At 53.4% G+C, this 13,976-nt stretch overlaps 3 protein-coding genes across 3 annotated transcripts; 2 read left to right on the top strand and 1 right to left on the bottom strand.

Moving 5' to 3' along the window:
* Window positions 1–2,346: 2,346 nt before the first annotated feature.
* On the top strand, window positions 2,347–7,156 carry DNF3-1 (putative phospholipid-transporting ATPase DNF3; the record flags this gene model as incomplete). The annotated part of the gene is made up of 2 exons (XM_036637251.1): window positions 2,347–6,446; window positions 6,496–7,156. The coding sequence occupies 2 exons, from the start codon at window positions 2,347–2,349 to the stop codon at window positions 7,154–7,156; spliced, it is 4,761 nt and encodes a 1,586-aa protein (XP_036498236.1).
* A 484-nt stretch (window positions 7,157–7,640) lies between these two features.
* Window positions 7,641–8,329, bottom strand: CGCS363_v005401 (uncharacterized protein; the record flags this gene model as incomplete). The annotated part of the gene is made up of 2 exons (XM_036637250.1): window positions 7,641–8,070; window positions 8,184–8,329. 2 exons carry the CDS (start codon window positions 8,327–8,329, stop codon window positions 7,641–7,643), a joined length of 576 nt encoding a protein of 191 aa, XP_036498812.1.
* Window positions 8,330–9,321: 992 nt separating this feature from the next.
* candA-C (Cullin-associated NEDD8-dissociated protein 1, C-terminal part) lies at window positions 9,322–13,558 on the top strand (the record flags this gene model as incomplete). The annotated part of the gene is made up of 4 exons (XM_036637249.1): window positions 9,322–9,563; window positions 9,632–12,659; window positions 12,708–13,046; window positions 13,094–13,558. 4 exons carry the CDS (start codon window positions 9,322–9,324, stop codon window positions 13,556–13,558), a joined length of 4,074 nt encoding a protein of 1,357 aa, XP_036498813.1.
* Between the last annotated feature and the right edge of the window lie 418 nt (window positions 13,559–13,976).

Here is a 13,976-nt window from a genome sequence, read left to right as displayed (position 1 = left end):
TATAAATAAGTTTCTCTTAATAAAAGTTTATATTTAGTTCTTTCTAAGAAGCTAGGAGTTTCTATAGATTTATAAGATATATTTAGTAAAATCCTTAAGTTATTAATAAGTTAGAGATAAGCTTAAAGTAGTTTAAATTTAAACTTATTTAGCTAGATAGCTTTCTTAGGTTAGAGAAAGCTTTTATAGATTAAAAAAAGTAATATCTTATAGCTAAGCTTTTTAAATTTAATATAGTAAAATAGTTTTTAGTATATTATACTATAATAAAGCTTTTTATAAGCTAGTATTAGTTATAATAGTTTTAAATACTTAGGAAATTTTATCTTTAATATAATTAACTATTATATAGTTATTATACTTTATAGAAAGTTTAGTAATAATTAAGTTAAAAATAGTGAAGTTATTTAAGTTTAGAAGTAGTAGTATGTATTTTCGATAAGGCATTTTGGGGTGGTCTGGATGTGGGGGTGGTCTGGAAGTAGGTGTGGGACGTTAGGGAATGCCCTGTGAGAATGGAGGCTGGCCACGTTCGTCCCAAGGAGAGTGCGCCCATAATAATTGATTAAATACTTAGAGCACGCGCCCACAGATGGGCTGTCGTCTTCTAGCGGGCGGGATGCAGGACGGTTTGGCGCCTTTTCCAATGAGGCGGTCTGTATCCTCGAAATAAGTCTTCCTGCGACCTCGATGGAGTCAATGCTCAAAGAGACAAGATGCCGTGTTTGCTGGCGTTTCAATGGCGGGTCGAAACATGACCCAAGAAAGTGTGCTGAGCCAAGACAATGTGCGTCTAATGAATGGGTGGGTGATGTTGGTGGGTTCGATGGTGTTCTTCTTGGGGGCGAGTCCAAGGGTACAATGCCATTGACAGCTGGGACATTGGACGGGTGCCGCGGGCGTTCAAGTACCGCGTCGTGGCACCTGCGGTTTTTTTTTTTTTCGGGCGTCTTGTTCTCTTTCTGCAGGCAGTTTGCAGTTGGCACTTGCCCTTTTCCTTCACCAATGACGTCGGGTCCTCTGATTTTGCGGGGGCAGACCGAAGAAAGTGTGCTGCCACCAGCTCGAAAAAAGGCAAGGCTCACCCCCTTCCTGTGGTTGGGTCTTTCCCCGGTGTGTCTCTCTCCTGCTTGCTTCCACCCTACCGCAGTAAGGCTTCCTTCCGTGGGACTTCAGACCGACCAACCAATCCATCATCGAAGAGATCCTCCTCCTTCGTCCATCCATCAGCATCAGCAGTGCAATCAATGTCTTGGTATTCCCGTCGGGCAATGGTGGCAGTGGCAGTGCAGAAACGTGCCAAGACGCGCCAGAGACACGCTCTCTCCCTGACCTCATGATTGGGGGGGCACCTCCAGGTCGATGCCGACGCCATCCACGAGTGGTCTCCACGGCCACTTACTGGCCCCCGTCGTGACTTTTCGCCAAGACGACTCCAAGAGCGAACGCCGCTCCTGCTGTTGCGCGTTGCTGGCGGCGCAGCTGCTGTACGCGGCAACCTTCTTTGCGCTTCTTAGGAAACAACTTGTGTGTTTCGCCTGTCTTATGGCTGCCGTGTGTCTTGTCTGTATCTGCTCGCGTATCTCACTCTCTGCTGCCATCTTTCCGCCCAGATCAGATCGACGCAAGGCTCTGTCCATTTGTCGGGTTGGCGGAGTCGCTCTTCTTTCCCGCCCGGCGCTTCCTTCGACGTCCGTCCTTTTTGGGAATCCAACGCCGCCCGACTTCTTGTGACCAATTTTCTCTCGACTTCTCCCTTTCTCATCTCCTTTTCGCACTTGTTTTTCACGTATTCATTCCAGCATTACCACGGGTGTTCCATTCACTATTCGCCTTGTATCGTTAACCCCGGCGTCACCTAATCGCTGGCCCGAAAAACTTCAGTTCCTTCCGCCAGCACCCGTGACGTCGAAATCGCTGATCTGACATCTCTTTGACGCCCACCGCGACGCTTTCAGCCCTGCGAACCCAGCATTTCAATCTGTATCCGTATCCCCGGCTGCTTGCACTGACCACGACATTGGCGTTCCCTCGCGTCGCAGTTCGAAGCCACGCCAGATTTAGCAAGGAACGCGCCACAATCCTGGGTCGAGACCAATGAAGACTACCACGCGCGAGCCACTGTGGTGAATCCGGCCCGCCAGCAAGGGGAACCGTCTGGAACAAGCGTCATTCTGCCGTCTGTCTAGTCGTCAAGCTAGCTGTTCTTGCTAGCCTCTCTGCGACTAACCCCGTCTGCGCCAGGCACTTTCCATCTGCAGCGTCTGCGGTTTTGGGGGAGAAATCTGGGCCTGGACTGGCCAACACAGCCTAGACAGAAACCGACCAAGCCTCGCCCCTTCAAGAATGGATAGCCGGGCCCCGGGTGACGCCTCTTCCTCTGCTGCTCCCCAGCATGAAGACCCCGACGACCCCGCCTCGAGTCCTCATCTGCCGTCCGCAACGTCTGCAGCAACCTTCGACACTGCTGATGACATCCCGGCGCCCTCAGCGAGTCCCGCGCCAACTCGCGCTGCTCAGAGAATACAGCCGAGACGAGCCATCACCGATCCCATGGGCAGTAAGGGCACCCTCGACGGCGGCCACGTCCGCTTCTCGGATGATGTGCCGCGTGAATCCATGCGTGGCTTCGACCCGGCGGACTCGCATCTCAACCCAAGCAGTCGTCATGGTCTTTACACGATCCCGTCAAGAGGAGACTTGGAAAGCCACATCTTGCCAGAGCCGTCGACGTCACGCGCCCACCCGAGCAGTGACCAGAGCTCTGTGCAACATTCAGAAGAGCTCAAGTACCCCATTTATCGACCAGAGCCAGGGAAGCGCGCAAAGTGGCTTGTTGCGAAGGAGACGCTGCCTGAGCAGCTGAAGAAGGCGTACAATGTGTATGTCGTGCAGGGCTTGTTGCGCCAGAAGCCGCTTCCACCGAGCGCTGATGGCAGGCATGTTCCTCTGAACACGGCGAGAAAACGAGACGAGGCCCTCATCGATGAGCGCACTAGGAAACCGTACATCAGCAACTTCATTCGATCCAGTCGCTACACGATATTGAGCTTCTTGCCGAAGCAGCTTTTTTCACAGTTTAGCAAGATGGGCAACTTTTACTTCCTGGTCGTCGGTATTATTCAAGCAATCCCCGGCTTGAGCACCACTGGACGATGGACAACGATAGGGCCCCTTCTCGCCTTTGTTTCCCTGTCGATGGCGAAAGAGGGCTATGACGACTACCGGCGATATCTGCTTGCAAAGACTGAAAATTTGAGTCGAACGCTGGTTCTGGGAGAAAGATCTAAGAAAGCAACTGCCAGCATGAAGAGGCACAGCAAGGCAGAGGATGCAGAGGCGTCGCTCAAAAAGAACTCGGATAATGGTTGGACTGAAACCGAATGGCAGGATCTCAAGGTCGGCGATGTCATCAAGCTCGGACGAGACGATGATGTTCCTGCTGACGTTGTGCTGTTGAGCGCGTCCGGGCCCAACAGCACGGCATACATCGAAACGATGGCTTTGGACGGAGAGACAAATCTCAAGGCGAAAAGAGCGTCTCCACTTCTTGCAGAGAGCTGTTCAACTGTGGAAGGGATCAAGTCATGTGAGGCCATGATTGTTTCCGAGGACCCCAACCTCGACCTTTACAGATATGATGGTCGCGTGACCGTCAAAGAGGAGACGCTGCCTCTGTCGCTGGACAACGTCATCTACCGTGGATCGACTGTGCGTAACACGACCGAGGCGATTGGGCTCGTCATCAATTCCGGCGAAGAGTGCAAAATCAGAATGAACGCTCACAAGCATGTTCGAACCAAGGCGCCAGCAATGCAGCGAGTACTGAACAGAATCGTGATTTGGCTCATTTTTGTGCTTCTCTGCCTGAGTAGCGGTCTTACTCTTGGCTACAGCCTCTGGAAAGACGCGACGGAAAGGAAATCGTGGTATTTCCATGGAGACACGTTGACGCTTAGGAAGATCTTCATTGCCTATGTTCTCATGTTTAACACACTGATTCCACTATCACTCTACATCAGCTTGGAGATCATCAAGATCATCCAATTCTACATGATGGGAGATGTCGAGATGTACGACCCCGTTACCAACACACCAATGGTTGCGAATACGACGACGATTCTCGAGGATCTTGGTCAAGTAAATTACGTCTTCTCAGACAAGACCGGTACCTTGACAGAAAACATCATGCGTTTCCGCAAAATGAGTGTCGCTGGCACCGCCTGGTTGCACGACATGGATATCGAGAGAGACGAGCAGGCCAAGCAAAAGTTGATCGAGTCAGCTCGCAAGAAGCGAAAAGGCAAGGGCAAAGACAGGAAGAAGGCCGCCGATCAACCCGACGACGGCGCGTCGCAGCCCTTATCAGCTAGAGGCCGGCCCTCCGTCAGCTCATTTGCGCGCGGGAGATCTATCAGCAGGGCTCCAGAGTCAGATCCTGAGCTCAAGACTGAGGATCTGCTGGAGTACTTACAACGAAAGCCAGACACTGCTTTTTCGAAAAAGGCAAAGCAGTTCCTTCTTTGCATCGCCCTCTGCCACACTTGTCTCCCCGAGACCTCGGACAATGGCGAAATCGAGTACCAAGCTGCTTCTCCAGACGAGCTCGCGCTTGTAGAAGCTGCGCGCGACCTGAGGTACATCGTCATTGATCGGCCGGCGCAGTCGATCCATCTCCAGTTGCCAGGTGCCAATGGGTCGATTATCAAAGAGACGTACCAGGTTCTCGACGTGATTGAGTTCAGCAGTCAGCGAAAGAGGATGTCAATCATCATCCGCATGCCAGATGGCAGAGTCTGCGTGTTCTGCAAAGGCGCCGATAATGTCATTTTGCCTCGTCTAAAGCTGAGCGGGCTTGCCAGTCAAAAGGCGGATGCTGTCCAGCGAAGAGCCTCGATCCGAAGGAGTGTTGAGAGGGAAAAGGCTCACCAGCGCATGAGCAACGGCGGTACGCCTCGCAGCAGCATGATGCTTGCACGAACATCCGTGTCGGACCGTCGCAGTTTGGCGATGAGGCGTGAAAGTCTGAGAAACTCTGGAGATTTACACCGACGAGGAAGCGCCGTTACTGACGACGCCGAAATGTGGTCTCCGCAAAGAGTTTCACACGACGTCCTGTCGCCAATGAGTCCTCAGGAAATCTGGCCCTCTCCACGGCCCAGCATGGCCATGAGCGAGAGCGAGATTGATGAGTTCATTGATGAGTCAGTCGCGCTTAATGAGGGCGCAGTCTTTGAGAGGTGTTTCCAACATATGAACGACTTCGCATCGGATGGTCTGCGAACTCTGCTCTACGGCTACCGCTACATTCCAGAAGATGATTATATCTCGTGGAAGAAGCTCTACCAGGATGCTACAACTAGCCTAGACAACAGGCAAGAGAAGATTGAAGCCGCTGGTGAGCTGATTGAAGACAAATTCGATCTCGCTGGTGCAACAGCCATCGAAGATCGCCTGCAAGAAGGTGTACCCGAAACCATAGAAAAGCTTCGTCGAGCCGAGATCAAAGTCTGGATGCTCACTGGAGACAAGCGAGAGACCGCCATCAACATCGGACACTCCGCCGGTCTCTGCAAGCCCTTCTCAGAAGTCTTCATCCTGGACGCTTCAATGGACAATCTCCAGGACTCCATCCTATCCACTCTCGGTGAGGTCTCTAGAGGTATGCTTCCTCACACGGTCGTGGTTGTCGACGGTCAGACCTTGGGCACCATCGAGGACGATGAGGACCTGAGTTTCCTCTTTTTCGACCTAGCGGTTAGAGTTGATTCCGTCATTTGTTGCCGTGCCTCCCCATCTCAGAAAGCTTCCCTTGTCAAGCGTATTCGCCGACAAGTACCGCATTCTCTGACCTTGGCTATTGGAGACGGCGCAAACGACATCGGTATGATCCAAGCCTCCCATGTCGGCATCGGTATTTCTGGCCGCGAGGGTCTGCAGGCCGCCCGCATCTCAGACTACGCCATCGCTCAATTCCGTTTCTTGCAACGCCTTCTTTTCGTCCACGGTCGTTGGAACTATCTGCGAACTGGCAAATACATACTGGCCACCTTTTGGAAGGAGATAGTGTTTTTCCTCCCACAAGCCTACTTCCAACGTTACAACGGACACAGTGGAACCTCTTTGTACGAACCTACGAGCTTGGCAGTGTTCAATACGCTTTTTACTTCCCTCGCAGTCATCCTTCTGGGTGGTTTAGAAAAGGATTTGCAAGCGAAGACGCTTCTGGAGTATCCTGAGCTTTACACCTACGGCCATAGAAACAGCGCCTTCAACGTCAGGCTTTACATCGGATGGACGATCATGGGCTTGATTGAATCCGCAATCATCTACTGGGTGATGTTTGCGGTGTACGAAAAGTTGCCTTTCGATCTGAACACCGGCCTCTACGCCATGGGAACTATACCGTTCACCGTCTGCGTAGTGTTCATCAACATCAAGCTGTTGTAAGTAATGATCGTATCTCCAGGGGTGTACACATGCTAATTAGTAAAGGATCCTTGAAATGGAGAACAAGACCCTGATAATTCTAGCTGGCTTTCTGCTCTCGGTTGGCGGTTGGTTTCTGTGGTGTATCCTCCTGTCCGTTATCTACAAAGGTCGGACTGGGATTTACTTTTTGCACAGAGAATTTCTCGACAACTTCGGCAATACGCTCAACTTCTGGGCGGTGCTCTTCATCATCCTCTCAGCAGTCATTGTGTTTGAACTGCTTTTCAATGCTATACGACGCGTCTACTTTCCACAAGATGTGGACTTCATGCAGCGCCTTGAGAGGGATGGTAGGAAAGGGAAAGGTGGGTTGGAAACAGAGGATGAAGCAACAATTCTGGAAGCCATCGGGCACAAGCAAGCCTTGGGCGATGGCCAGGGCGGCCACACCAACACAGAAGGTGTGCCCAGGAAGAGCCACCATTCTGGCCGGCCATCACATCACACGATCCGCATGTCGCGCAAGTCAAGAGACGAGACCGCAGCACGGGCTTTCACACCCCCTATTGAAGAAACCAGCGGTAGTTTGGAGCAGGTGGCAAGTGGATCTAGGCAGTCGAAAAAACCAGTGCTCTCTGTTGCGACAAGGTGGCTAGGTAACACAAAAGGCGGTCGTTCTGCCAGCCCCATTGAGCTGCGGTCAACCGGGCACAAGCAAGCATGAAAGACGAAGGGGCGCTCAGAACAACAATGGCATTATGTCTTTCATGACAAAAGGATGAGGTTACAGAATAGTGCTACCGGCATGGAGCAGGTGGTGCATATGATGAAGGGGCCTTTGGCTTTGGAAAGCCAACACCAATATCCCGGAACAGTCCTTTTCACATTTTGATACCACAAGCATGTTGACTAGAAGTCAGCATACGGCGTTTGAGCATCATTTTCCAAGCATACAATAAACAGTAGAAACACTACTGATTCAAGCATTGTGGATGCTCCATTTTGTGACAATTGACGAAATGCTTGTAGAGCTACCCAGTAAATTATGGATTAGGACAATAACGAAAAGAGTATGTACATGATCCTGGGTCTCGTGTGAAGTTCCATCCGTACCCAGCCATGCTCATGAATCCGATCCTCGTCAGTCATGAGTGCTGGTGGCGCAAGGTTGGGGCGTCAGTTGGATATCAAATAGGGAAGGGGAGTATCTAGTTTTCCTCCTTCTTCTCCTCAGACTTCTCCTCAGACTTGCTCTCCTCCTGCTTCTTGTCTCCGTCGTCCTTCTTCTCATCCTTGGGCTCTTCAGACTTCTTGTCCTCCTTGGACTCGTCCTTCTTTTCGTCCTTGGAGTCCTCAGCCTTGTCGTCAGACTTGTCCTCGGACTTGGACTCCTGCTTAGGCTGCTCGTCGGCCTTTTCGTCCTTCTTCTCCTCGGGCTTGTCCTCGGTCTTCTCCTCCTTAGATTCCTCGGACTTCTCCTCGGGCTTGGACTCCTCGGCCTCCTCCTTGGCGGGTGCCTCCTCGTGCTTCTCCTCGTGGGCGGCTTCGTGGCCGTGGCCGTGAGCGTCGGACTTCTTCTCGCCCCAGGGGAGGATTACGGCGAGACCGGCGACGGTAATGAGTGCCGAGCCGAGGGCGCTGGGTGGGACATTGTCAGCAATTATTCGGCCAGAGGCATGAGCATTGGAGTTGCCAAGCGGTAGGGAGCCCGGCCGAACTCCAATTGGGCATGGAAGAATGGAAATGCTTACAGAGGGAGCTCGCTCTGGGGCTTCGCGGCGCCATGCTGGCTCGCGTAGGTCCTTTGCGCGAACTGAGGGCGGAACTGGGGACGGATCGTCCGGCGCGCCGAAAGTCGGAGGGCGGAACGGAGGGAAGCGACTCTGGAGAAAGACATTGTTGGCTTTTTTTGTTTTCTTGTAATTGAATGACAAAATTAATATAAAGACACAGTATAGTACAGAGGGACTTTTGGGCAACCCAATTGAGTCGTTTTTTCTCTTCAGACGTGGCTTTTTCGTGAAGTACCGGAGAGAGGGAAGGGAAAAAAAAGGATCTCGGGTGGCTTAGGAAAAAAAGAAACACCAAAGAATCCAAGGGGTGATTCGGCAAAGGTACCTGCTGTGCTACAAACGGAAGTGTTTCCCACTTCACAGGCTGCCCGGCTGCCGTCCGAAGTTTAGAGCTCGGAGCTGCGAGCTGCAGAGCAGCCAAAAGCACTGGCGCCAACAGCTGGGGGTGGAACCGGGAACGAGCTTCTACGGGGGCCTGTAGCAGCAAAGGCCCTCCATTGGCTGGCGAAAGAGCTGGATGGTTCCAGCGTGCCGGGGTGAATGGCTCCCGAGTCCCCACAGCTTCTGTGGTGACGACATTGCTGGGCCTGCACGGACTGTTTCCCGATGGAATGCGATGTTCTGGCTGTCTGGACTTATGTAATCTCGGCAATGGATTTAGCTTTAGTCCGAGAATCTCGAATTGAAGGCACCTATCCCCTCGCACGGCCGCTGAGTGGAGGCAACTGCGGGCAGTCACAAAGGGTGGGGGTCCACTTTCGCGGGGCAAGACCTGGAACGTCCTGGGAGCAGCACCTCTTAGGTCCCCGACAACGCCTTCCTGCCTAGAGCTGCCAACCCCACCAACAACCTACCTCTCTTCACGAGGGTCTCTTGTTGTCGTTTATCATAAAACACAACAAACCAATCTCTCTACGGCATCATCTTCTAGTCTATTTCCAACCTATTGCAGACTACGCGGGCCGGTCACTCTTTCCCTACTCTCTGCATGGTCAGAGCCACCGCTTCCCGCTAACACGCCATCTGCCGCCTCTCAACCTCTCCGTCTTCCTTAACCCATTCCCCCCCCGATCAAAGCATCAATCAACCCGTCAAGATGGCTTCCTCGAGCGTGCCCGCGAACCCGACGCCTCAGACCGTGATTGGCCTCGTCCAGAAGCTCGGCGACGCTGACCCGGACTTCCGCTTCATGTCCCTCAACGATCTGCTCCAGGTTCTCGCAAACGGAAAGCCCGACTTCCTCCACCATGACTATAACGTAGCCGCGCGCACAGTCGACAGTATCATCAAGACCCTGGACGACCAGAATGGAGAGGTGCAAAACTTGGCCATCAAGTGGTGCGTGAATCCCTCCTGCCCCCTTCTGAACCGCAAGAAGCACTCGCTAACAGATGGGTAACCAACAGCCTCGGCCCCCTCGTCACAAAAGTACCGACCCCGATCATCGCGCCCATGATCGAGAAGCTTTCGGCGATAAAGCTTAAGAACTCCGTCGACAACGCCGTTCCGTCCCTCGCGCTGCGCGCCGTCATCATGGCCCTGCCAAAGCCCACACCCGGCCTGCCCCCGTCCAAAGAGGTCCAGGAGTCCTATGTCGCCGTGAGCCGGGTGCTGATCCCGCGTTTGCTGGGTCCTGGAGGCAAGGTTCAGGCGCAGTCTGGCTCTAACAACATTCAGCTCCCACCTGTGCCGCCGGGTCTGTTGAAGGTCGACAAGAACCTTAGCGCGGAATCAGTTGACATTCTCATCGAGGTCGTCAGGTGTTTTGGAGTCATGCTCTCCCCGCTTGAGGTTGAGGCGATGCAGGACGCGGTCATCAGCTTGCTGGAGAACGACAAGACATCTTCCGTCGTTAAGAAGAGGGCCGTCGTGGCGATATCTATCCTGGCGGTTCACCTGTCGGACGACCTGCTCAACCAGATGGTCACGCGCATGGCTAACAACCTAGGCAAGCGTGATATCCCCGCGGTTACGCGCCGTCTCTACATCTCCATTACCGGCTCCATGGCGAGATCGATCCCCGCACGATTCGGCACATATCTGAGCACCCTTGTGCCTTTCATCATGCAAGCTCTTAGCGAAGGCGAGCTGGAGCAGCACTTGGAGGAGATTAGCGACGGAGACGACGTCGGTCTGGACTTTAACGAGGTTCGCGAGTCTGCTTTGGTGGCACTGGAGGCTTTCCTCGCAGCATGCCCAACAGAAATGCGCCCCTTTACCGAAGACACTATCAAGGCGTGTCTCCGATACCTCAAGTACGACCCCAACAACGCTCAGATGGACGACGACGAGGATATGGAGGTCGATGAGGAGGAGGAAGAGGAAGATGCCGACGATGAGTTTGATGACGATGCCGGCTTCGATGACGATGATGACGCGAGCTGGAAGGTCCGTCGCTGCGCCGCGAAGGCTCTGTACACTCTCATCTCGACCCGCGGAAGCGGCGATTTGCTTGAAAATGGCGTCCTTTACAGCCAGGCCGGCCCTACTCTTGTCAAGAGATTCGACGAGAGAGAAGAGAATGTTCGTCTGGAGGTCATCTCCTGTCTGTCCCTCCTCGTTCGCAAGACCGGCGAGGGCATCTATCCCACCGATTTGTCACTCGACGACCAAGAGCAAGAGGCCCCGAGCCTGATCCCTGTCAGCCGGAAGCGTAGGCGCCAGAGCAGCGGCGGTGGTTCCATGGCTGCTCATGTTGCGACTGGTCTCACATCACCCACTCTCGAGCGAATTCCTTCGACCGGCCCTCGCGCCGACTTGGCTCGCTTCACCCCTACGATTGTAAAGGCGTCCACAAAGTTGCTCAAGGGCAAGGTTATTCCCACTAAGCAGGCCATCATTAACCTCCTTGACGACATAATTACGGTGCAGCGCGGAGGTCTGTCTGACTACTTCAACGATGCCATTGGCCCCATCATCGAGTCGATCAAGCCTACTGGAGCCTCGGCTCTCGCTTCCTCCTTGGCCGCTTCTGGTGGTAACGCGTCTGCCACTCCCAGCACACTACGTGTTGCGGCCCTGAAGCTTACCAGTGACATTGCCAAGACTCACTCTTCAAGTCTACTCCAGCCTTACCTGACCAAGATCGTTGCTGGTGTGGTGGCGGCCGCCAATGATCGCTTTTACAAAATTTCCAGCGAAGCCATTGGCACGATTGAAGAGCTGGTCAAGGCTATTACGCCTCCTCGTTCCAAGATGACGGCGCAGAAGTTCAAGGGCGAGCTGCAAAAGCTTTTCGACACGATCATGGATCGCATCACCGCAACTGATGCCGATGCCGAGGTCAAGCAACGGGGTATTCACGCTTTGGGCGTCCTGTTGTCGAGAACGTCTGGCGCGGATGGTGCTGGCTTGATTGCTGCTGACAAGCGTCAAGCCGCCCTCGCCGCTCTGCTCGATCGTCTCAAAAACGAAACCACTCGACTTGCCGCCGTTAGAGCCGTCGATAACGTCGCCGCCTTTAGCACCAGCAGCGGGCAACTCGAGACGGCTTGGATTCGTGAGGTGGCTCTGGAGCTCGCCGGCCAACTGCGTAAGGCGAACCGATCTTTGCGCGGTTCTAGCATCCAGGCTCTGAAGCACTTGATCGTGTCTCCCACGTCCAAGGGTCAACTTGATGCAAACACCATCCAGGGCCTGGTCTCGGCTTTGGTTCCTGTAATCAGCAATCACGACACCCACCTACTGGCCCCCGCACTGCTTATTCTCGCAACTCTGGTCGAGGAGAACGCAGGCCTTGTTGTGAACCAATCCATGGTCGCGACTATCTGCACTCTTCTCAAGTCGAGTTACGCAAGCATCGTTCTGGATCAAATCTTGATTCTCGTCACCAAGGTTGGTGAGAGTGGCTCTGGCCAAGGTCTCATGCAGGGTATTCTCAAAGAAGTTAGTATCGAAGGAGACCCGGTCGTTGTTGGCAAGGTCATTGGTGCTCTTCTCGTAGCCAGCGGAAGCTCGGCTGGTGTCACGATTGATAGCTTCATCTCCGAGCTTCAGAGCAGCACGCAGAAGAGGGATGACGCTAGAATCAGTCTTGCCTTGGCAGTGCTTGGTGAAGCCGGTCTGCGACTAGGACCCAACTCTCCTCTCAAGGCGGATCTGTTCCTGAAGCAGTTCCATGAAGAGCCCGACAAGGTCTCTATCTCCGCCGCGGTAGCTCTTGGCCGTGCTGGTTCGGGCAATGTGTCCCAGTACCTCCCGGTCATCTTGGACACCATGCAGAAGGGTGGCAACACGCAGTACTTGCTGATTCAATCGATCAAGGAGATCTTGCAGCAAGTCACCGTTCTGTCCGCCGAGGTTTCCAAGTTCGCCGCGCCAATTTGGCAGCATCTGCTTTCGGCGTCTACTATCCCCGACAACCGCGTCGTCTGCGCGGAGTGTGTTGGTCGCTTGACCATTATTGATACCCAGACATTCATGCCCCAGCTCCAGGTAAGTGCTCAAGGTCACCTCTTGAAGCATTCTGCTAACAGCTTGTAGTCCCTCCTCAGAGATCAGAACCCCGACATCCGTGGCATGGCCGTGCAGGCTGTTCGATATACGCTGCCTGACAGTGACGACGCTTTCGATGCTATGCTCAAGAACGTCCTCGTTGACATGCTCCTCGTCATGCTTCAAGATACGGAGATGGACAACCGTCGCTTGGCCATGTCGACGTTGAACTCGGCAGCCCACAACAAGCCCGATCTCATTCTGCCCCACTTGGGCGAGCTGATGCCGTATGTGTTGTCCGAGTCGGTCATTAAGCCGCACTTGATTCGTGAGGTGATGATGGGTCCCTTCAAACATATGGTGGATGATGGCCTGGAAGTCCGCAAGGTAAGTATTTCGTGCTTCTCATGGGATTACGCTAACTCGCTTTGCAGAGTGCCTACGAGACGTTGTACGCCCTCATGGAGACGGCATTCTCACGGATCAACAACATTGACTTCTACGACCGTGTTGTCGCTGGTCTTAAGGACGACAATGACATTCGCAGTCTGTGCAACCTGATGGTTTCCAAGCTCATCGTGCTTGACCCTGATGAGACGGCTCGTCGCCTCGATACGATCGCCGAGGCATACCGAGCGATCCTGTCGACCAAGTTGAAGGATGGTGCTGTCAAGCAGGACGTGGAGAAGCAAGAGGAGGCCAACAAGAGCGTCCTGCGTGTGACCCTCCTGCTCGGAGACAGGCACAAGAACAAGGCGGGCTCAGGTAATGCTGTGGCCAACGCCAACGCTGGAGGCGGAAGCCAGGTGTGGAATGCTTACTGGGAGTGGGTGAACAAGGAGTTCCAAGCGTCGCTTAGAAGTCTGCGCGAGGAAAGCAAGGAAGCCCGCGTATTGTAAGCAGGGGATCTTTTGGCCGGGCTGAATACCTTCTGGCGTTAGTGAACATGGAGTAGCAGGAACTAGAACAAAGCATTACTCTATGATCGGGACTCGAGTTATCTGGGAACTATTCGTGCTGCTTCGTGAGAAATCCATGAGCGACTGAAAAGATATCCGCGCTAACCCATCCGTAACGTAAGGCTGCATCGCTGTCCGTAAGTCAGTCACTACATAATAACCGAGACAAATCGGCGAGATGCTGTGTAGCGTAACAAGCTGTGATCCGCGACATTCCGATTAGCCCCACGCAGGGCACCGTCATATTACACAAGTAAGGCTGATCGGGACAGATTTACTGTCTTCAATGATGGCGTGGGTACGCGATTCCTGTTGGGTGATGGTGTAAGCCACGCGCTTGGCGGAAAGTCATGCTTGA

The sequence above is a fragment of the Colletotrichum siamense genome (genome assembly GCF_013390195.1).
Source record: "Colletotrichum siamense strain Cg363 chromosome Unknown KSG_Cg363_contig03, whole genome shotgun sequence".
NCBI classification, from domain to species: Eukaryota; Fungi; Ascomycota; class Sordariomycetes; order Glomerellales; family Glomerellaceae; genus Colletotrichum; species Colletotrichum siamense.
This window is presented reverse-complemented; position numbering and strand designations above follow the sequence as displayed.